This window comes from Lacerta agilis, chromosome 5 (assembly GCF_009819535.1).
Source record: "Lacerta agilis isolate rLacAgi1 chromosome 5, rLacAgi1.pri, whole genome shotgun sequence".
Taxonomy (NCBI): Eukaryota; Metazoa; Chordata; class Lepidosauria; order Squamata; family Lacertidae; genus Lacerta; species Lacerta agilis.
In genome coordinates, this window is record NC_046316.1 from 29199247 (window position 1) to 29221340 (window position 22094).

The window sequence follows — 22094 nt, forward strand, 5'->3', positions numbered from 1 at the left end:
TCCAACTGATGCATTTTAGCTAGAGCCCATCATGGGGAAGTTTTGACTTTTCACACACTTTTCAAAAACATATTTAATTAAGTTTAATAAATGCCTTTATAAAATCAAACTGACAGTACTTGCCCAAACATATTCCTGCAACATACAATACCGTTTTACACTAATTCAGATGGGAAGGTGTTTTTTTAAAGATTGACGTTTTTTCATTTTACCAGTTTCTTGTTCACAGCAATCTTGCTGTACTTCTGCAGTCCGAAACGCCACCTTCACTCCTCTGTGGCATCTTGAAGCATTTAATAGCAGCTTTAGTTCTGCAGCTTGCCTCTTCAGAATGTCTTCTACCCAATGTTAGTTTCAATTAATTGAGGAAAGCATCTTGCTTTCCTTGGCTGTCTCAAAGCAAGATTAATGTTAACAGAAGAAATGAAATGAAACCAGAAAATTAATAAAGTCATTTCATTCCTTTCTTGGGTGCTGTTTTCTTTCCTCCTTTTTTGGATTTGGTTCCATACTTTGCTTCCATCTGAGCCAGAAAATCATCCATTTCCTTTTTTCGATTCTCATTTTTGCTCTGTTAAATGACAAAAACAAGATGGTTAAATGAGCTTACAAATATTTCTCAAGTTTTGACTACAAAAGGTTTAGCATTTAATCAAGTTACTAATAAGGTGGTATACATAAGAAAATGTATATAAATATTTTTAAATAGTGCATCTGCAAAATATTTGAAAGAGATCAGATTGTTGTGAAGTATGAATCTACTATTCAAGACGAACTATTTAAAAATGCAACTTTAAGGACAACTGTTGGCTGGCACTTAACTATGATGAAGAAATCGGATCACACATTGCCTCTCCTTCATGCACAAATTCCCTTAAATATTCAACCCCTTAGTCACAGCCCTACTCAAACCTCATCAGCATGTATGTGAAATTAGGGTTGTTATTATTTTGTCCCAACATGCATCACTTTGCAACTTATACACACTAAATCTCACTTGCAATTTTATTGCCTTTGGATACCACTAACATGAACAATTTAGTGTCATCTGTAAATCTGGCTGTCTCATTGCTCACCTGTGACTCCTGATCATTTTGGAATAAATTAAACAACACTAGTCTCTGTAAAAAAAATCCCAAGGGGACCTTACTGCTTTTTGCTATCCTGAACATTTAAATTAGCTCTGCAATGCTGGAGGATTAAATAATTTAGAGTTAAAGGCTCCTTCTACCCTAACAAAAGGTAATGCTATCTAACTTGTTAGAATGATTTGTAGCTTTCTCCACTCTTACTTGAATTAGTGCTTTTAGTTCATCTTCCCCTTCACCAAGGCCCAGTTCTTCTCTGGATTTTTCTGCCTCTTTAGCTTCTTGTCGAGCCTGAAACATTGACACAGTTGTTGAAGTGAATGCTAAATTTATTTCTTAACCTATTGCAGCAGCAAGCAATTTATTTGTTAATATTATATTGTAAGCATTTCTACCCGGCCATTTTCAACAAATTTGCAGGATGGCTTGAACAGTGTTAGGAAAACTTGCTTATGAGTCCCATAGAGAAGAAAGGCCAGCAAATGTTTTGCTGCACTGTAGGTAGATTCTAGTGTTTTACATTAAAGGATTACCACATCATAAATAGTAAATAAATGGGAATACAGATGATACTCATTTTATACCTAGCAACTATAAAAGAAGGATCAAAAACCAATAGGATTCTGTTCCATAAGGGTGTTCTGAATTTGGCGTGTTCACTCAATGCATCAAAAGAAAGAAATACAGGCATTCTCTCCTCTCAATACTTCCAGAAACCAGTAGCTGAAGAAAACAGGTTGTGTTCTCTCTGCAACTCAAGCACTGGTTCAACCCCTGAAAGGATGTTACATTTGAAAATGTACATTACGTGAAATAGGAAATATGTTTACGGATGGTGAAACATTCAGAACTGTAGTTGATGGTAAGAATTACACATTTTGTCACAGAGTCTCTTGCCTCTTGCAAACCTACCTTCCTTTTTCTTGAATTCATCTTTTGCTTAGACTCTTTTGTAAAGGCTTTGTAAGATGGAAGTTCTCCAGAATCAATGGCATGTTGGATAATCTCTCTTATTCTCGGTTCATCTGTATAATCAACACACAGTACAGATTCCATAATTTTGTCCATATCGCCTTTAAAATCCTCATATGCTTCTTTAATGTCCACCAGCTCTTCTGCAGAATCTTTGTACTTCTTCTCAAAGTCTTCAATATCTTTTACAGTTATCTAATTTTAAAATAACAACAAAAAGAGTTGAATTCCATGAACGACAATCCTTTTTAGCACACTCAAGTTACACACACACACTTTTCCATCCCAAATTCATTGTTACTTTAAAACTTTACTTTTCTGTAATTTGAGTTCATCTGTACAGGGCCTTTTTAATGGAAGGAAGTGTATCCAAAGCAAGGCAAAGCAAGATGAAGCAGATTGGGACACACAAAGGTTGCATTCATCTGCAGAGGAAACATGCTTCATTTGGAGAAAATAGTTTGAATCCAATCTGCTTTCTCCAACTGGTCTTCAAGGGGGCTCCCTGTAATTGCTGATTGGTGGGTACTGGGAGCCCCTTCGAAGGCGGGCTCCCAGCACCAATCATCAGACTGGTGCTGAAAGAACTTCTTCAGAGGAGGTTGCTATAACCACCAATCTGGTTACAATGAGCTCCTTTGAACTTTGGCAGGTGTCAGCCACTTGTTATTGACACCCAAAGGGTCCTGCCTACCTGTCAAAGTTGGCCTGCAAAGGGGGGTGGAGGATTAAGGATCCGTAAGTCATATTTAAAGGTAAAGGGACCATTAGGTCCAGTCACGGACAACTCTAGAGTTGCGCGCTCATCTCGCTCTATAAGCCAAGGGAGCCGGCGTTTGTCTGCAGACAGCTTCCGGGTAATGTGGCCAGCATGACTAAGCCGCTTCTGGCGAACCAGAGCAGCACACAGAAATGCCATTTACCGTCCCGCCGGAGCAGTACCTATTTATCTACTTGTGCTGGTGTGCTTTCGAACTGCTAGGTTGGCAGTTCTAAGTCATACTTAGACCCAGTGAAATCAATGGGCTTGACTAACTAAAGTGTATTGATTTGAATAGGTCCAACCTTGAGTATTTCAATGTTGGATACAACCCACGGTGTACAAACTTGAAAAGATGATATTTCAGCACTAAAGCATTTTGGAGCTATCATTCCTTGCCATTCCATCTCCACCCCGTTTACTACAACAGCATTAAGCAAATTTTTTCAGGGATCAAAGAAATAATGAAAGGGCACTGAACGTCATATTTGGATATTACACACACAAAAATCACATACGTTTCAGGTTTGCAAAAATCAATTTTTGCAGCCAGAGAAAAATTTGGCATCACAAATAACAACCCATCCTGCAGATGAAAATAAAGGGGATGAGGGCAAAGGTCCCACAGAAGTTACATTTGCCCTACAGATAAAAGAAATAGCACTTTCTTTACAGATTTTATCATTCCAGTTGTGAGATAAGGACCATCACCACATTGAAGATTACCTACTTTTTTGAACAGCAGCCTCCAGTATTCTTCCCAGTTGCGGTCCTGTGTCAGCACAGTTGACTCCTCATCCACAATCCCCTGCTGGTCATACAGAGCCCGCAGTTCCTGGTCACTCAGTACTGCATACACCTTGCCCAGGATCTAAGAGGAGACAAGACAAGCCACCTCACTACTCCAGTAAGACACAACCCATACCATCCCACTTGCCTCACAATTGGCTTCTTTCTTATTCCGGTTATGTTACTATGCTAGCATTCCCTCTAACAGTGGAATTTCTAAGTAGTTGGGTGCCAATAAGTTTACAAACAAAACGGGACTACCCCAAAATTGCACAGTGGTTTCAACATACTCGAAGGACTCCAAAATAACACCAAACATTGGAGAGAACCAAAATGGGTAGGACAGAAGAGGAAACTGGACTTCTCAAGCCCTAACAGCTTATAGTAAGTGGGATTTAGGTTGAAGTAGGGCTGCCATATTTCAAAAAGTGAAAATCCAGACACGAAAGTTGTTGAACTTTCTTTCTTCCTTCCAAATTGTTGACCTTTTTTTAGGGTTTTTTTAAGTTTTGCCCAAAGTTGTTGAGCTTTTTCTGCAACATCTCAAGAAAATAAATAAGTTTTTGAGGTGTTTTTAAGGGAATTTGCCAAAATCTATACTTCTGACATGGCTTGCCATACATCCAGATTTTCAAGGAGAAGGCAAACACAGGGTGTTCCAGCACCTCTCAGGATTTGCACAATTGCTAGAAAAATGGAGGCGTCTGTGGTGAGTTCCGGCTCCTCTTTTTCTAGAATAATACCACTGGGTAAACCTTTTCCTTTTCTACCATGCATAATCATTAACCACCCCACCCATCATATAGCTATAAAATACTCAGGTTCAGAATTAGCAGTATGCCCAATCCTTACCCATCTTGTGCTAGGCCACAGAGCAGGGCATGGCCTGGAAAAAGGGACAAATGGTCCTCTTGGCTCATGCATTTCCCACCAGGCCTGAACTGGAGCACTGCAACTGGAAGCAGAACAGGGAGCCCCTCCCCCCCACTAAAGACACACAAGTTGGGGAGGGGGACATCTTAAGTATGTTGATATACGCTTGTAAATTAAACAACCTGTTAATAGATGCCCTTTGAGACTGGTAGGGTGGAAGGCGGGACACCAACAGTAGGCGGGGCAGGCAGAGGCAACTCTTTCTAGTTTTGTCCCATTCTCCTCCCTGCTGAAGAGGAAGCTGACAAGCAGGACCAGCCTCTGGGCTGGTTGTAAGCAAGGAGGCAGGCAGGTGGACTACTGGGGCTAAGGAAGGGCAGGGCTCCTGTTGCAGGCCTGCCTAGAACAAGAGGACCCTCACGGAGCTGTGCTTTGTTCTTTTTTTTTTTTTATTAACACATTTTTTGTTTTTTATCTTAAGCTGTGAACCGGCCTGAGATCTATGGATGAAATTATATACTGGAAGATGCCTAAAGTGGCTGGGGGGACCCAATCAGATCTGTGGGATACAAATAATAAAATCATCATCATCACCACCATCATTATTTTTTTAAAAAACAATTATTCCTATTATTTGGTGGATCCCACTTTGGTCCTATTTCCACCCTAGGAGCCCAGGATGGTACACAATTTTGCGAAATGAGGCGGAGGGTGCAAGTGGCCTAAGTTACTATCTGACTTTTAGAAGACACCTGAAGTCAGCCCTGTTTAGGGAAGTTTAATACCATTCTACCGTGATGACTGGGGCTCCCGCTATCACTTTGTGGGTGGATATTGGACTTTCTGTCAGATCGCCCCCAGAGGGTTCGACTGGGCCCTTATACCTCTAATATGCTTAGGACTAACACAGGAACACCACAGGGATGCGTGCTTAGTTCGCTCCTTTATACTCTCTACACGTATGATTGTGTCGCTGCTCACCCTAGTAACAGGGTTGTCAAATTTGCAGATGACACAACAGTTGATTGGGCTCATCTGATAAGGAAGGTGAAACGGACTATAGAGATGAGGTGGAGCAGCTGACAGAGTGGTGCAGAGTTAATAACTTGCTCATAAATACAAAGAAAACAAAGGAGCTTGTGGTGGACTTCAGGAGACAGAAGAACGATGTCCAGTCACTTTTGATTGATGGAATCTGCGTGTAGAGGGTAACAACGTTCAGATTTCTGGGCATCAGAGTTACAGGTGGATCTGTTCTGGAGTGTCAACGCAAGGGGGCTTGTGAAGAAGGTGCAGCAGAGACTGTACTTTTTGAGAATTCTAAGGAAAAACCATCTTCCGCAAAAGCTGCTGCTTGCCTTCTATCACTGTGCCACTGAGAGCGTGCTCACTTATGGTCTATGTGTCTGGTACGGAAGCTGTACTTCTCAGGATAGGATAGGGTTGTGCAGAATTATTAAAACAGCAGAGAGCATTATTGGCTGCTCACTTTCCACCTTAGAACAAATCTATATCACCAGGTGCCACAGAAAAGCACTAGATACCGGTATATCAAGAGATCCATCGCATCCTGGTCACCGTTTTGAAATAAAGAGCAATGAAGGCGAGAACAAGCCGTCCCATGAACAGTTTCTTCTCTAGAGCAATTTCGGCCTTAAATGCAAAGTCTGGACTTTGAAGTCATCTTATTTTATTTGTTATATTGTATTATATTGTACTGTTTTAATTAGTATTTTGTAGTTATTTTAAATTTATGTGGAGTGCCTTATCTGAGTGGATAGAGCAACCAAGTAATTTCATTGTTCCTGCATGGGGACAGTGACAATAAAGATTATCTATCTATCTATCTATCTATCTAATGTTTGGTCGTGTTTTTAATATTCTGTTGGGAGCCGCCCAGAGTGGCTGGGGAAACACAGCCAGATGGGCGGGGTATGAATAATAAATTATTATTACTGTATTATATTATGATTAAGTCGAGCTTGGTGCCAAGTGAGTCAGCTCAGGATTTGAACCCGGGTCCCGCGGCTAACCAACTCGCAGAACAGAACTTCCCCGGTTCGATTTCTGCCTGTTGGAAGGCGGGGAAAGGGGAACCTCCAGCCGGCGAGTCCGAGGCAGGTTTCCCCGCGCCTCCCCTCACCTGGAAATGCCGGGTGGCCGCCTCCTTGCTGTCCGGGTCGGCGCGGTCCGGGTGCACCCTCAGCGAGACCTTGTGGTAGCCGCGGCGGATCTCGTCGGCCGAAGCCTCGCGCCTCACGCCCAGCACCTGGTACAGGTCGGCGGCGCCGAAGGCCCCGCGGCAAAGCTCCAGCAGCGCCATCCCCGAGCCCAAGCGCGCGGAGAGACCACCACCGCGCCTGCGCACGCTCGCACTCTTTCTCCCGCTCTCGGCAAAGGGGAACCGCCGACGCAACCTGGTGTTGCCGCGCGTTCTGCTGTTTCTCAGCCGCGTCCGCCCGTCCGTTTTCCCGCCCGCCACGCCCACTTTTGCCTCCCCGCGCTGCTTTACGGCCGTCCCGCGAGATGTCGCGAACTTAAAAGGCCAATAATCAAAGAGAAGGTGGGGGCAGAAAGGAGGAAAGTGGAGAGGCTAACCCTAGATATACAAAAAGGTGAAGAGTGACACATAGGCTGTAGTCGCCGTAAGAAAATGAAGAGAGATGCTTGACGGGGGTTCTCCGATACATGGACGTAGCCAAGCGGAGGCTGGTGACCCACATCAGTAAAAAATCAATGCAAATTTGAGGTTTTTTAGGTTCCCCTAAAAAAAACCCTGCCTGCGCCCATGTTCCTATGCGAGAAGTGAGGTTACAGGAAACCAGACAGAGGGCCTTCTCGGCAGTGGCATTACTCTCATGGATGTGTGACTCTGTTTTCCTATCTCTGCCTGTAGACGAAACAAAATAGAAAATTCTTTCCAGTAGCACCTTAGAGACCAACTGAGTTTGTTCTTGGTATGAGCTTTCATGTGCATGCACTTCTTCAGATACCTGAAGAAGTGTGCATGCATGTATCTGAAGAAGTGTGCATGCACACGAAAGCTCATACCAAGAACAAACTCAGTTGGTCTCTAAGGTGCTACTGGAAAGAATTTTCTATTTTGTTTCGACTATGGCAGACCAACACGGCTACCCACCTGTAACTGGAACTCTTCCTGTAGAGTCTACCGCTTCAAAGGCAGCAGTGGCGCGCGGACCTCGTGGGTTGCCCAGGCGATCCATTGCACGCCGGCCACATCCTACGGGTAAACCTATTGGCAGATGCTTCAGTGCAGCGTGAACTGATTCTGGATTGCTATGTAGTGTTAAGCTACCACTCACACGAGGCCAACGCTGCCAGCTCTTGCACTGGCATTGCAGTAGATCTCACTCGGTGCGATTGTGGTTAAAGCACCTAAGTATCCTTTCTATTTGGGAAGTACACTAAGCGCGCAACTTCCGCGTGGGTTATGCCCCGGGGACCATGTCTGAATCTAAAATCAGGTGTGTAGTCCAAACACATTGGGTTCAATGGCAGGTGGGACAGCCAGTCTTTTTCCCCAGACACCAGCCCCCTTTTAATTTTTTTTGTCAAGTGTGTAAAGCTGAACGCACACAAATTGTGTGTAAATTGCAGGTATACTTTATCTAAATAACAGAGGGCGATGGCCACCTGTGTCATATTCTGAGTAGATACACTTTACTCAAACGGGCTGGACTTATTTAAGTCTACAGTATATTTCATTGGGTCTGTACAGACTATGGAGTCTTACTGGATGTCGCCCATAAATTATTTTTCATAATGATTTAAAACAGGCTTTTTTCCTTCATGATTTAATACTTAAATCTGCCTTGCCAGTTTTGAAATGCTCCTCCACTAGAGGTTGAAGAGTGTAAGTACTGAAAAGGTATCTTGTTTGCGGAGGTGTATAGTTCCCCCATATATATTTTTCAATTTTTTTGCTTTTAAATATGTTGCTGACATTCTTCTAATTTTCTTGATACCTGATTTTTATGTTTTTGGCACAGACCCTCGAATGAACAGATTCAAATTACAATAAAGATTCCAACTGAACATTAGGAAGAACTTTTGACAATGGAATATAGACTTCAGAAGGTGGTGGACTCTCCTTAATTGGAGGTACTTAAACAGAGGTTGGATGGACATCTGTCAAATATTCTTTGGCTGAGATTCCTGCATTGAAGAAGAAGAAGAAGAAGAGTTTGGATTTGATATCCCGCTTTTCACTACCCGAAGGAGTCTCAAAGCGGCTAACATTCTCCTTTCCCTTCCTCCCCCACAACAAACACTCTGTGAGGTGAGTGGGGCTGAGAGACTTCAAAGAAGTGTGACTAGCCCAAGGTCACCCAGCAGCTGCATGTGGAGGAGTGGAGACGCGAACCCGGTTCCCCAGATAACGAGTCTACCGCTCTTAACCACTACACCACACTTGCAGGGGGTTGGACAAGATGCCCCTTTGGGTCCTTTCCCAACTCTACAGTTCTGCGATTTTATGAATGTATCTCCATTGATCTAGTGGTTCCTGGCGTCTCCAGCTAGTGCTGTGAAAAACTCCTGTCTGAACTGCAGGAGAATCACTGCCAATCAGAGTAGACAATACCTGGATATATACAGCTTCCTTTCTTTGTTCCTGATACTATAGCAAGACTGCAGCAAGCTTGCAGGTGCAAGTGTTTGGATCAATGTCAGTTGGGTTTTTAAACTCTTGTTTATGTTTAAAATAAGGGTTTATTTGATACAATAAAATGCATTTTGAAAACAATCTTAGACGGAAATGACCTTATTCAGATTTGAATAAAATGAGAGGAAAAGGTGTTTTGTATCAAACTTGCTAGTTTTATTTTTTTCTAAGCAATATAAATAATAGTATGCATTATAGGTACGTATAAAAATTGAAAAACACTATTGAAAATCTGTAAGTTCAGTAGTTCTTTAATTACAAGGCTGAAATCAGCAAATATACATGCTTTCTCCAGTGATTACATGCATTTACACACGAAATAAACATGCAGCCTGCATTAAATTTCTATTTCTAATAAGCGACTAGACATTATGAATTTATACAGATCACGGGGTCTGCAAAAAGAAAATTTGTAAGAGAATGCTTATTTACACATTTATGGAAAAAGCACCTCTTCTCTCGTGATTAATCACTGCTTAAATCTCTCAATCTTGATTTATTCTACTTACTTGACAGTTTCCAAAATAACTCTAACCTCTGATTTGGGAGTCTTTCCTTTAATGATAAGACTTCACTTCAGTCTCTTTCCACTTGCAATCAGAAATGATGAAATCCACTTACAAGTATTTTCCCACTTACTCCTCAGACTGCCTTGCCTTAACTTTCTTTTTCGTTGCAGCTGAGGTAACTTTGCTTCCCGAAGACTTCTTTAACGTTGTAGCCCTCTTTTTTGAAGCAACCTTTTCAGTTTTCTTTCTTTTTGATAGTTTCCTTCTGTTTTTAAAACGTATAAGATCTTCGCGTCCAATTTCTGCCATTTGCTCCTCCCATGATTTCATTTCATTTTCATAACGGATCTTATCATCCTCAGCAAGTTGCTGATATGTCTGGAAAATAATGCACAAAGAAATGGAATTCACATACTGAAAAGTTGTTTGTGTTAAAAGGTAATATACTACAGAAATGTCAGGATATTTACTTTCCACTACTAGAGACATATCTGAAACATCTAAGGACTAATATTTCATGTGAAAAGTATTTACACGTTTGTTTCATGCAGCAAAACACCACAAGCTGGTTATTATGACCTTGTTTTTGCTATGGTGCATAATCTTCCTTATGACAAGTGTATGCATAAGACACAGTTTCATGTGTGGCTTAAAAGTGTTGCCAGGAGCAGTCCCTGAAAGCATGATTACTCATACAATTCCCTCAGGAACACAACCTGAGGCATTTAAACTTTTGGTAGCACAAAGTGCCAAACAGGTAACTGACATTCTGATTTGTATTTCAAATATTACAATTTGAAACGGCGATTCAGCCATACGTAAGTATTAAGATTTGGCCTAGATTTCTGAACATATCTACAGCTACACACACATACATTCATTCATACACTATGACTTGATTCAGACTTAACAGGAAACAATGGTGTCCTGCTTCAATGTAGTAGCTTACATTATTGATTCTCTGTCTCAGGCTCATGCACAAGCCAGAGTAGGTTGAAAACTTTCGCTTTTAATTTTAAAATGAACTGTTATCTGGACGCAACTGGTCAGTCTCCATGGCCAGTTCTTACTATAGGTGAATGGCATGTACTGAATTATTTCACACACCTGTACTGCACCTTGACTGTCACTACTAGAACACTTGGCTATACATTTTAGCATGACAGATTCAAATTCCTAAATTTAAATGTCAATTTATTGGAATTCCAAGTCACTTTTATGACAATACCTTCTTTTGGGAACTGCTCATTTTTTGCCATTCTTCAAATAAATTTTTCATCTTTGCCTACAAGAGAAACGAAAACATACATTGATATTTGCTGAAGTTCTGTAGCAGAAGAAGAGTTTTGATTTGATATCCCGCTTTATCACTACCCGAAGGAGTCTCAAAGCGGCTAACATTCTCCTTTCCCTTCTTCCCCCACAACAAACACTCTGTGAGGTGAGTGAGGCTGAGAGACTTCAAAGAAGTGTGACTAGCCCAAGGTCACCCAGCAGCTGGGTGGAAGAGCAGGGACATGAACCCGGTTCCCCAGATTATGAGTCTACCGCTCTTAACCACACCATACTGGCTCTCCCTACACCCACCCACCTGCCATATATTTATATTGCAAGATATGCAAAATATGGGTGCTACGTAAAGTCGGTCTTACTCAGAATAGACCAAACAAAATCTATTATTAAACATTTTAAGTCAATTGTGAAAGACTTAATTCCCCACCCTTACAGCTGCACTTAAGATTTAAAACAACAACAACAAAAAACCTGCAGGAGAGCTAGCCATGGATCTCCCATTGTGCCAACTAATTGGGCCCTTACTCACAGGCAACATTTAAAGTTTTCATATCCATTAGCTGCAGTTATGAAGCTAGCTTGAAATTTCAGAATGTGTAGCCTGATGATGCCAGATCTTTGACAAGCTGTTCAACAGCTATTGTGTGGGAAACTCTTGGCTGGGGACACTGCTATGGAAACCCGCAAGGCACTCAAAATACCATAAAACTCCTACTCAACCTTCAACAGATTATGGAAATGATGGGAAATAGCCAATAAATCAGTTCTAATTTTCATTCTCAATACAAAAGACAGGATCTTCATCCTTGTAGCTGTTAAAACAAACAGCCTCCCTTGGTTTACCTGAATTGAGATTCCTTTAGCTTCTTGAAAGTGTTCAGACATAAAAATGTTGAAGGCACTCCGGGGTCTTTTAGGTTTTCCAAGCATTGTTAGTTGCTAAAATGACAAAATGATATCAGTAAGCACTTCTCTCAGGTGTTATTATGTTCAGCCATAGAAAACACCCACCCACACCCACACCTTTATGTCTAGGTTTCAGGGAATAGCAGACTTGGACATTCAGCAGACCAAGACTTAAGACTTGTACCCTATGGAGTGCTGCTCTGAAGGACCCCCTGACCTTTCAGGTAGAAGCTTTTTGAAGGAGAGGTATAAGAGGCCAGGTATAAGAGGAAGGGGAGGCTGAAAAGCCCCATGCATGCGAGAACACCAGACACATCTGAATCCCAGCCGCACTAGACATACCAATTTGCAAGACAGATAGAATTGAAATCAGAGTTCTGCAAGTCACATTAAAAAGAATATCTTGTTAAAATCCAAAGATTCCTATTAAAACTGGCTTAAGTTAGAAAACCATTGCCATTTCTGTGTATAGTGTTGCAGTGCTTTATGTTGAGTCCTGTAAGACCACAGTAGGGAAAGGGAAAGGCCAGCTGACATGAAGACGATGACATGGAGATCTGTCAGGGATGTTTTAGCTGAGATTCCTGAATTGCAGGGGGTTGGACTAAATGACCATTGGGTCCCTTCCAACTCATCATTCTATGATTGGAGCACACAGCACCAGTACTGTGCCAACAGCACTGGTGGCTGTTATGTTTCCAAACAGGTAGTTTTAACCTTTAAATCCCTAAATCAGAGGCCCCCAACCTTTTTGAGTCTCTTTAGCACATTTGGAATGTTGTAGGTACCACCTGCTCTGGTTGCTTTTCTACCCACTCCCCTGCTCTAGACAGGTGTAAACATGCAAAGGTGCTTTTTGTTTTTACTTTGCTTTTCCAGAGGCTTTGGGTAAAATTCAGACCTAGCAGAATTAAAATAGATGTTATAGAATCTGCATGATTTTACACAGATCCCCCCCAAAGCCACAATCAAATCAAAGTTTAAAGTGGTAGATGTACAGTAAAAAAATATCTGTTCCCTTAGAAATGAAGCAAGTTCAAACACTTAGCTTTTATTCCAAGGTTAGTTTTTATGCTTTAATACCATTTTATTATTTGTATTGTTTGAAACTCTTTCTGTACACCACTTGTGTACTTCCTGAATGTAGAGTGGTTTATAAATCCTGGAATAAAAAAATAGAAGAATTCAAAGCTTTTCCCTTTATACAATTTGTAAGCAGCAATCATAAAATATTAGGCACCAGTTGTAAGTACAGTGGTACCTCGGGTTAAGTACTTAATTTGTTCTGGAGGTCTGTTCTTAACCTGAAACTGTTGTTAACCTGAGGTACCACTTTAGCTAATGGGGCCTCCTGCTGCCGCCACCGCGCGATTTCTGTTCTCATCATGAAGCAAAGTTCTTAACCTGAGGTACTATTTCTGGGTTAGTGGAGCCTGTAACCTGAAGCATCTGTAACCTGAGGTACAACTGTATACAAAAGGAAAAAAGTTCTGTGTAACACCAAAAGACACACCACCTTCATGTGTAACTGGTGTGAGAGCATCATGTGTTTTGTACTGAAACCTTAGTATAAGGTGGCAAGCATTCTTCAGGTACTTGGACAATGAGATCATAATATTCCATGACCCATCCTGTTCCTGTGACTAATTTGTTTCAACTGTTTTTATTTCTGAATTTTAAAATGTAACCTGCCCTGGGACCTACTGGTGAAAGGTGGATAATAATATTATAAAGATTATTTAGGTACTAACCCTCTTTTTTCTTGCTGCTCTTCTTTTTTCCACTCTCCTTCTCTTTTCCTCTTTCAAAGCTGCCTCCTGGGCAGGAGTTAGTTGTGCTTTGTATTTGATCATTTGTTCTTTGTAGATCTGTCTGTCAGTCTTGGCGGCTGCTTCATATGGCTAGAATATGAGCAAACACAATTTTACTAAACTTGTGAAAAGCATACAGTATATATCTGTTTCAAATAACACAGAACACTAGGCATTAAGGAGGTCTCTTCAAACCAAGGAAGCAATTTTATTAGTAAAATAGAATAATATTCTGTTCACATGAACACCAAAATCCATGCTTACTTGTTTGTCAGATGCTGGCAGCTCCCTCCAAGCGTGTGCTATCTTTTTTGTGATGTCCACTACACTCACGTCTGCAGAGTAAAAAAAACAACAGCTACAAGGATGAAGATCCTGTCAAATTTAGTGTCAAATTTCAAAAACAAATTTAAGGAATCAACAAATTCAAATTAACATCATCACTGATATACAAGTTGGGTTTGACAGACAGTTATATCCAAACTATTTGAAACAAAGCTAAAATTTGGTGTGCATTGTGCAAAACACTATTGTTACTCAGAAGTTAAAACACAGGATTTATAAAAATATTTATATAATGCCTTAGAGTTCTCAAAAGTGCTGTTTACAATTGTGAACATACATTTTAATACAACAGAAACTGAGAGTGATAAAAATAGTGAAAGCAATACTTTAAAAGACAGTCTCAAAAAAGATTAACCACTCAAATATTAGCAAAATCTTGGCAAAATAACATCATCTTGGCCACCTACCAAAGCCAGGGGCTGATGAAATGCCCCCAGTAGATACCTTAATAACTGGGCTGTGACCAAAAAAGTCTCACTTCAGCTGAAGCTGGGCAAAGGCACTCTTAGCCACAGCACAGCTACCTGGATATCCAGGAGACACGCTGGGCTCAGCAGCACCCCCAAACTGCTAACCTGGTCCTTTAGAAGGAGTGGAATCACATCTAGAACAGGCCGTACTTCCACTCTCAATGTGTCTACATGCAACACAAAGTCTCATAATTTCAGCAGCTAATCAACTCATGCAACATTAAGTGTGCAAGTTCTCCATACTTATGGATGCAGGTCTCTGGTTCCCTAAATATATATATGTCCATTATACTGCTTATTCCCAGAACTGCTGCACAGTGACACCAGTCTATCCTTCCAACAATTCCTCAAAACCTGCCATTTCTGGGCTGTTTCACCCGAAACTGAAATGAAGCCTAAATAAGTGAGGTGTGTTATTTATTTGCTTGCATTCATTCTCTCCTCTTCTCTGTTGATTCACAAGGTAAAGTTAAATTTCAGAATTGTTTTTGAGTATTACTCAGCAAAGTGATATACATACTGAATTTGTGGTATATTTATGATTACCTAGCCAAATTTAGGAACATACCACATCCACTTGGCTCTTTTCTTCCAGCATTCTAAATACAGTACAACCTATCTGTTTTTGCAGAACGTGGGCTCACAGATTATCTAAATACAAGTGCACACAATGGCTATACTTAATGCAATGAAAAAAGAGGCTTTGGGGATTAATTTGCTGCACACAGAAAACCAACGATTCAAGCAAGTTAGGAGAATCCTGGCAAAAAATAAATAAAAGGCCAGTCAGTCTTTTAACATATTTTACAAATCAACAACAAAAACTTATATTACAGTGAAGTCTTAGTGAGTTCCTTACCTGGATTTTGTTTCTTATAAAAGGGTTGCTGTTCTTTATAAAAGCGAATGTATGCTGTCAGTGGGTGCTTTGGACGGTTATCTGAACTACTTTGTTTTGAAAACCATTTCTCTACTGAACAAGTAGCACTGCACCTTTTAAAAAGCAAAATTGATACCTATTAATATAACAGAAGCTTCAGATAAAATCAGACATTACTCCAAGGAAAAAAGAATAGTCTGAAGTCTAATGGAAGTGAATAATGCAGCTACATTCACAAATATAAAAAATAACAGCCTGTTTTAGGCAGTGTGGTATAGTGGTTAGAGTGTTGGACATGGGAGAGCAGGGTTCAAATCCCCACTTGGGTTGTTGTGATTAAATGAGGTTGAGGAGAACTGTGTATGTCACTTTGAATTCACTGGGAGAAAAAGATGGGATATAAATGCAATCAATCTATCTTCTACCCAATCCCAGATTTAGCAGACTTCCAAGGGCACATTTTTAACTTGAACTTTTCCTAGACTCACCTAAGCATTATATCACCAAGCCCGAATGGGTCAAGTGGACACAAACAGAAAGACCTGACACAAAATTACCTCTATGATTTTGGTTTGTACAGCAGTCCAGCCAATGCTAGCTCTGCTTTCACCTCTATTCTCTGTAACAAATTGTCATAGGATCAAGCTCAGTTTAGAGATCAGATGCAATCACACACAATTACCCCCATACAAGTCCTCTGCAACTACAGAGTGAGCTAATGATGATGTAAACCGCTTTGAGGTGTGTGTTTTTTTAAGCAGTGTATAAATTTTATGAAATAAAATAATTTTTGGAAATTTTTGTTTGGCAGTTCTAATCAGGATGCCATTAATTTCAGCAGACCAACAGCTTTGAAGGTGAACAAGAGAAATGTACAGTCTGGACCAGATAAAAAGGTATTAACTAAATATAAAACCCTATTACCATACTCCCTTAATAAAAATCACAGCATTACTTTGTGTGTTGTTGAAGGCTTCTTTTTATTAATAAAAGTTAGAACCAACTTACTCAGCTGAAGCATATTGGTGGAGAATTAAGCTAGAAGGAAATAGGTGAGAAATTCCAGCTGAAGTGATGAGGAAAATATGGGGTTCACTTTGATTCATAGCTGTCAACTTTTCCCCCCTTTTAAGGGAAATTCCCTTATTCTGAATAGGATTCCTAGCAAGAAAAGGGAAAAGTTGACAGCTATGGTTTGATTCCCCTCCAGTCAAGAACCAAGTCTCCAACAAAAATCCTTTCTAATCAAAAGAGATAACCACAAGGTGGGCAGTAGCTAATTCTGGCTCATATTCTGAGCAGGGAAAATGAAATACATTTCTGTTCCATAGCACTCAGAAATTCAAGTCTATTTTCTATTAGGTAAGAGTCACCAAGCCTCTTGAGACTCTGATACTTAAGGCTGAAAACAAATTTATGTGTTGGTTGTGTGGGTTCTTCCCAAGGAGGATGCAATTATACTGAAGGCACGGGATATAGATTATGTAAATACATAAATACGAGGATGGAGCTCCTGGGCATTAGCCAAGATTTATGTTGGGGGGGGAATGCATAAAGTTGGGGGAGCAGAACTGAGTTATCTGTAACACAATTGGTTAGTTATTTTTATTTACTTGATGGGGGCAGTTGCCCCCCACTGGAAACGCCCACGATTGTGTGTATCAGGTCAGAGACCATGGAATGATTTTTGAAGATCTCATGCATATGCATGTCAAGGGCAAAGTTGCTATCTGCCTGCATGTCAACTTTCACCAGTGTTTCCAAGAAAGGTACCAAGCCTGGTAAGAGCACAACAGAGAGAAACAAAGGGTGGTTCAAACTTTTTAAAAATAATTATTTTATTGTACAAGAGCATGTAGACACCCAAAAAGAAAAGCAGGTAGCAGAGACAAAGTAATACAGAATTGCCGAATAAAACCACAACAGCAAACCAGCGTGCTCATGGTGATAACGCCAAGGATGCCGGTTCGATTCCCCCCCCCCCCCAATACGGGGCAGTTGCATTGCGGAGGGCTGGACTAGATGACCCTTCAGCCCCCTTCCATCTCTATAGTTCTATGATTCACCGAATATCAGATTTTATTTTTAAGTATCCTAACTCCACCTTGAAGAAAACTGGGCATGGGTTCCTCCGGAAAATAGCTTTCCCTCCTTTCTATTTCAACTCCTTCCCCTGGAAACATCCACAGGGAGACTTCAGTCTCCAGACACCCAGAGCTCAAACCTCGAGATCTGGCAACGGCATGAGGGGAGCAGCAGCAGCGAAGGACACAAAGCAATTCTGTGCCCATCGACTAAGCTCCCTTAGTCAGCGGGAACCGGGTAGGACCTAAAATGGCTTTTTCTTTCATCGAGAAAAGCGAGTGGAGAGATGCCAGGAGAGGATGCCGCCCCGCCGCTGGCAGTGTTACCTGAGAAAATAACGCGGTCCAGAGACAGACGATGACCACACGCGAGACAGCAGCGCCGCCGCCATAGTAGCGCCGCCTCCACTCGACTCCCCTCAGCCCTCGAGCCTCAGAACCATCGCGCGCCACTGGCGCGGGGCATTGTGGGCAGCCGAGGAAACGACCCGACGTTCTGCTTCTCTGCAATCCGCGCAGTCGCAGACGGGTGGAGGAGGTGAGGGGGGGAAGGGCGGGGACTGGGGGAAGAATGACAGGCACCTGCGAGTGCATGCGCTCGCGAACCACGAGCAGGAGGGGTTGCGACACAACTTACAAGGCCTCACTTCCGGTTCTTTATCGGCGCGCCGCCATATGCGGGGACGAGAGCATAGGGGTATACATAGGGATGGTGTGCTTGGGCATAGCCAGGATTTATGTTAGTGGGGAGCAGGCATTATGTTGGGGTGGGGGAGCAGAACAGAGTTATCTGCGACGCAGCTGGTTAGTCAGGGCTTGGAACCTTTGTTCCGCTCAGTTGGGTAACCGCCGGTGTTTTAATTAGCTAGTTACGCCGCTTCTCTTGGGGAAGCGGCAGACGCGGGCTCGGATGCTTTTTTGCACGTGCGCGTCTATCCCGTCGGCGGGAAGGAATGTTTTGAGGAGCGGAGGGGCGGGCGGGAAATCCGTGTGGGAAGTTAGCTTTCGATTGGAGCGCGGTCGGTGGGCGGAGTTTGCGTGCCCTTCGGCGGCAGTGCGGAAAAGGCGGGTTTAGTTGCGCCTTTCCCTAGTCGCGAAAGGAGGAGGGTTTGGTTGGTGGAGTATGATGAGAGGTCGGAGCGTTTCTCATCCCTCGCTGCTAAATAGGAGGAGAGGAGAAATAAAGGCAATATTGGATCAATATGGATTTGCGGCAGGGATAGCAAAAAAGGAGGGAAATCCTGCTTATCTGCAGCAATATAGCGATGATGCTCAAGGATGGTGTCTGCGCGCTGCAGCTTTGGACTAAGGGGCTGCTGCACGTTAAAGGGGCACGTTAATAGCTGCGTCAGGAGAAAACTAAGCACCCTCTAGGGTCGCTGTCTTCCGGGGAAAAAAAATATTGCCCATTGCCATTTGTAACCCGGACGCCCCCTTCTCTCGCTGCTTGGTGGGAGCTGCAGTCCAAGCTCTAAAGTATCCCTGCTCTAAAGTAACTGACAGCAACTTCGTGCCTTTCCTCACCCAGCCTGGCTATTCTCTAAGGTAGGAGAGCCTGGGCAGCCAGTACAAAGCAAAACCGGACAAATGGATGGTGTCTCAGGAAGTTTGCGTTTGCAAATTATTATTATTAATTTAATTTATATACCGCCCTATGCCCGGAGGTCTCAGGCGGTTTTTTTTAATAGAAAAGATCACGGTGGTTCAAAGCTATTTGCCTAAGAATGTAAGAGCCTGCTGGATCAGGCTAATGGTCCATTTAGTCCAGCAACCTGTTCTTACAGTGGCCAGCCAGATGTCTGTGGGAAACTAGCAAGCAGAACATGAGCACAAGAGCCTGTTCTCCCCTCCAGTGGTTTCCAGCGATTGGTATTGATTGAACTGGCCTAACCAGCTTCTAAAGCCCTGCAAGTTGGTGGGCATCACTGCTTCCTTCTGAGGGAGCAAGTTCCATCGTTTGACTATGCGCTGTGTGAATAAGTACTTTAAAAAAAAAGCCTGTCCTAAAACTTCCAGCATTTCCTTTCATTGGATGTCCACGAGTTCTTTTGTGTTCTGAGGGAGAAAAAAATTCTCCATGCTGGGCATAATTTTATAAGCTTCTATCATGTCGCCACCCGCTCTCCTTTTCTCTACACTAAAATGTTGCAACCTTTCTTTGCAGTGGAATTGCTCTACCCCTTGATCACTTTGGTTGCTCTTTTCTAAATTTTTCCAACTCTACAATATCCTTTTTGAGCCAAGGCGACCAGAACAGGGCACAGTACTCCAAATATGGCTGCACCATAGATTTGCATAACAGCATTATTAATACTGGCTACACATGCACTTTCACATTAAACTAGTAGTGTTCTTATATACCGGTAGTAGGAAAGGCTTTAATCCTAATTCCACAAGCATGTAACAGGAAGTCTTTATTACTTTAAGATAATTGCATCCAATATATTAAGTTGTTTCTGCCTTAGATGACATGCTCCTGGTTTGCTTCTGTGAGAACAAGCTACCTTATACCCTTAAGGAAAGAACCATGGGAATACAAGAGAGCTCAACACAGCTTTTGATTCACATCTTACATATTTAGAACCTGGCACTTTAAGTAATGTTTTGTTTTGCCAGCACTATATTACATGGCTCCAAAAGAACTCTGAGCCTCCTCTAACAGCTTGGATAGCAAAACCACATCTACCCCCCAGCAAACAACTGCCACTTGCAAGTTTACTCCTTCTCTCACTCAAAAGGGTGAAGTTAAGAATAAAACTCGACACACTCAGATTCAAATCAAATCTTTATTTTCATTCAAGCCTCAGCTGACATCTTTAGGCAGAAAAAATACCACATCAGAAGTAGCTAGAAAGTACGCCTTATTTAACAACTAGAATGACTAAAGATTACACTTCAAGAATTTCAGTGATACAGAGATCCTTTGCTTTAGTCATGCCAATAGTGCCAAGTGAGGAATATACAGAGAATGAGATGGCTCAGTTAGTGCCCTCGCTAAGGCATTGTACAGTATAAACTGGTATTTGGTGGAGGGGACTGAAGCACAGACAACATTTATGCCACCATAATGGAAGCACCAGGACTGAGCAAATGTTTGATACAAGGAGCGGGGCGGGGAAGGAACCTTCACAATGGATCATTTAAACAGCAAAAAAACATTTACCAGGAAACACAAAAATACTTAAGAGGGAATGCTTGACACCCTCAGAAGCTGTGGTTTAAAGTAAGCCAAGAGAATGGAGTTCTTGTCTGCTTAAAGGCGCTTAAATTGGCCTGACAGTATGTAAAACCAGTCTCTGAACTTCAGTTTTAAATGTCACTGAAAAGAGAGACAAGTATGGGCTCAACACATTTGTTCACAAATAACTCTTATGAAGCAAGAATAAGAGGGCTTGCTGATCTGCACCTTTTGCTCAGCCTGAAGACTTTGCATTATGGTAAGTAAATTCCTTTTTGTATGATGCATACTTCAAAGCATAGTAACATCTAAACAGTTTCAAACCAGCCTCCATATAATTTTAGCAAAGCAGAAGATTAAATGTTCTTTCACTTAACAGGCATGCAAATCAAACTACCAAATTACACAAGAGTTTATTGTAAGGGATTAAGGGACTATAAATTATTTAATCTGAGACAAGCCTATCATAAACATCTAAGACAGATAGGGGCAAAAAAGTTTGGGAAATCACTCCATCAGAATATTTTACCAAGGGGTAAATTTTTAGTATCCATGACAAAATATGGTGAATAGTTTTGCTTTTCAAGCTATGGCATCCCCTTTTTCAAGTACATTGAAGCAATCATTTACTAAATTGAAACACTTATTGGCTATTTGTAGAAATTGTTTTTTTCACAGCAAGCAAAGTCACTTACAGAATGCAATGAATTTTTTTCAGTGCTTATTTCAGAAAGCTTCCATCTTATGATTGTACAGATTGAGGTAAACAACTAAAGCCTAGTTGACCATTAGGATAAGTAGAGACTTATTTCCTAGGCTGTCAGAACTATCCAAGAGTTTCAAGATTAAAATGCTGAACAGGTTTGTTTTATTTATTTATTTATTTATTTATTTATTTATTTATTTATTATTTCCAGTAATAGAAAAAAAATAGCCACTGGGATGCTTGCCACATTTCTACCTATTCCAGATGTAAGGTTTTTGTTTAATTGTTCCTTGGTGTAGCCAAACACTAGGACTCTATTCCCTTCTCTGAAAGGGGTCAAATGGTGTTTATGGTGGCAAAACCTCCTAGTCAAGTAAGTTGTGTTTAGTTAGAATTGCTACAGCCACAAAATAAATGCATTTAATAACGATTTACTACCTCAGAAGCAACATACTTTTTTAAAAAATTAAAGCACTCTTATTTGTAAAGTCCCTAAGGCTGTTTCTCTTCTTACATGCAAGGTGAAGTATACATATAATGGTTTAGAGGCATCAGCTTAGTGTGTGGAAGTATAACATCAATATATTGTTATACACGTGAGGGAGAGAAGAAGCTTCAGTGACATTTCAACGTTAGTTGTTATCAATTTAAGCAAGATTTGGAGATCAAAGAGAAGTTTTTGCAGTGGGTACAAGATCCAAGAACTTAGATCATATACACAACACAATGAATTTGCATGTAAAGTT

The 22094-nt window shown here is 41.4% G+C and overlaps 2 protein-coding genes across 2 annotated transcripts; both read right to left on the reverse strand.

Annotated features, from left to right (window-relative positions):
* Positions 1–55: 55 nt before the first annotated feature.
* DNAJC9 (DnaJ heat shock protein family (Hsp40) member C9) lies at positions 56–6865 on the reverse strand. The gene is made up of 5 exons (XM_033149141.1): positions 6626–6865; positions 3551–3691; positions 2001–2255; positions 1293–1379; positions 56–571 (listed from the first exon to the last, which is right to left on the reverse strand). The coding sequence occupies exons 1-5, from the start codon at positions 6803–6805 to the stop codon at positions 452–454; spliced, it is 783 nt and encodes a 260-aa protein (XP_033005032.1). The 5' UTR covers positions 6806–6865; the 3' UTR covers positions 56–451.
* A 2534-nt stretch (positions 6866–9399) lies between these two features.
* Positions 9400–17951, reverse strand: TFAM (transcription factor A, mitochondrial). The gene is made up of 7 exons (XM_033149142.1): positions 17792–17951; positions 15360–15493; positions 13950–14020; positions 13626–13775; positions 11812–11907; positions 10904–10960; positions 9400–10053 (listed from the first exon to the last, which is right to left on the reverse strand). The coding sequence occupies exons 1-7, from the start codon at positions 17854–17856 to the stop codon at positions 9802–9804; spliced, it is 825 nt and encodes a 274-aa protein (XP_033005033.1). The 5' UTR covers positions 17857–17951; the 3' UTR covers positions 9400–9801.
* Positions 17952–22094: the final 4143 nt, after the last annotated feature.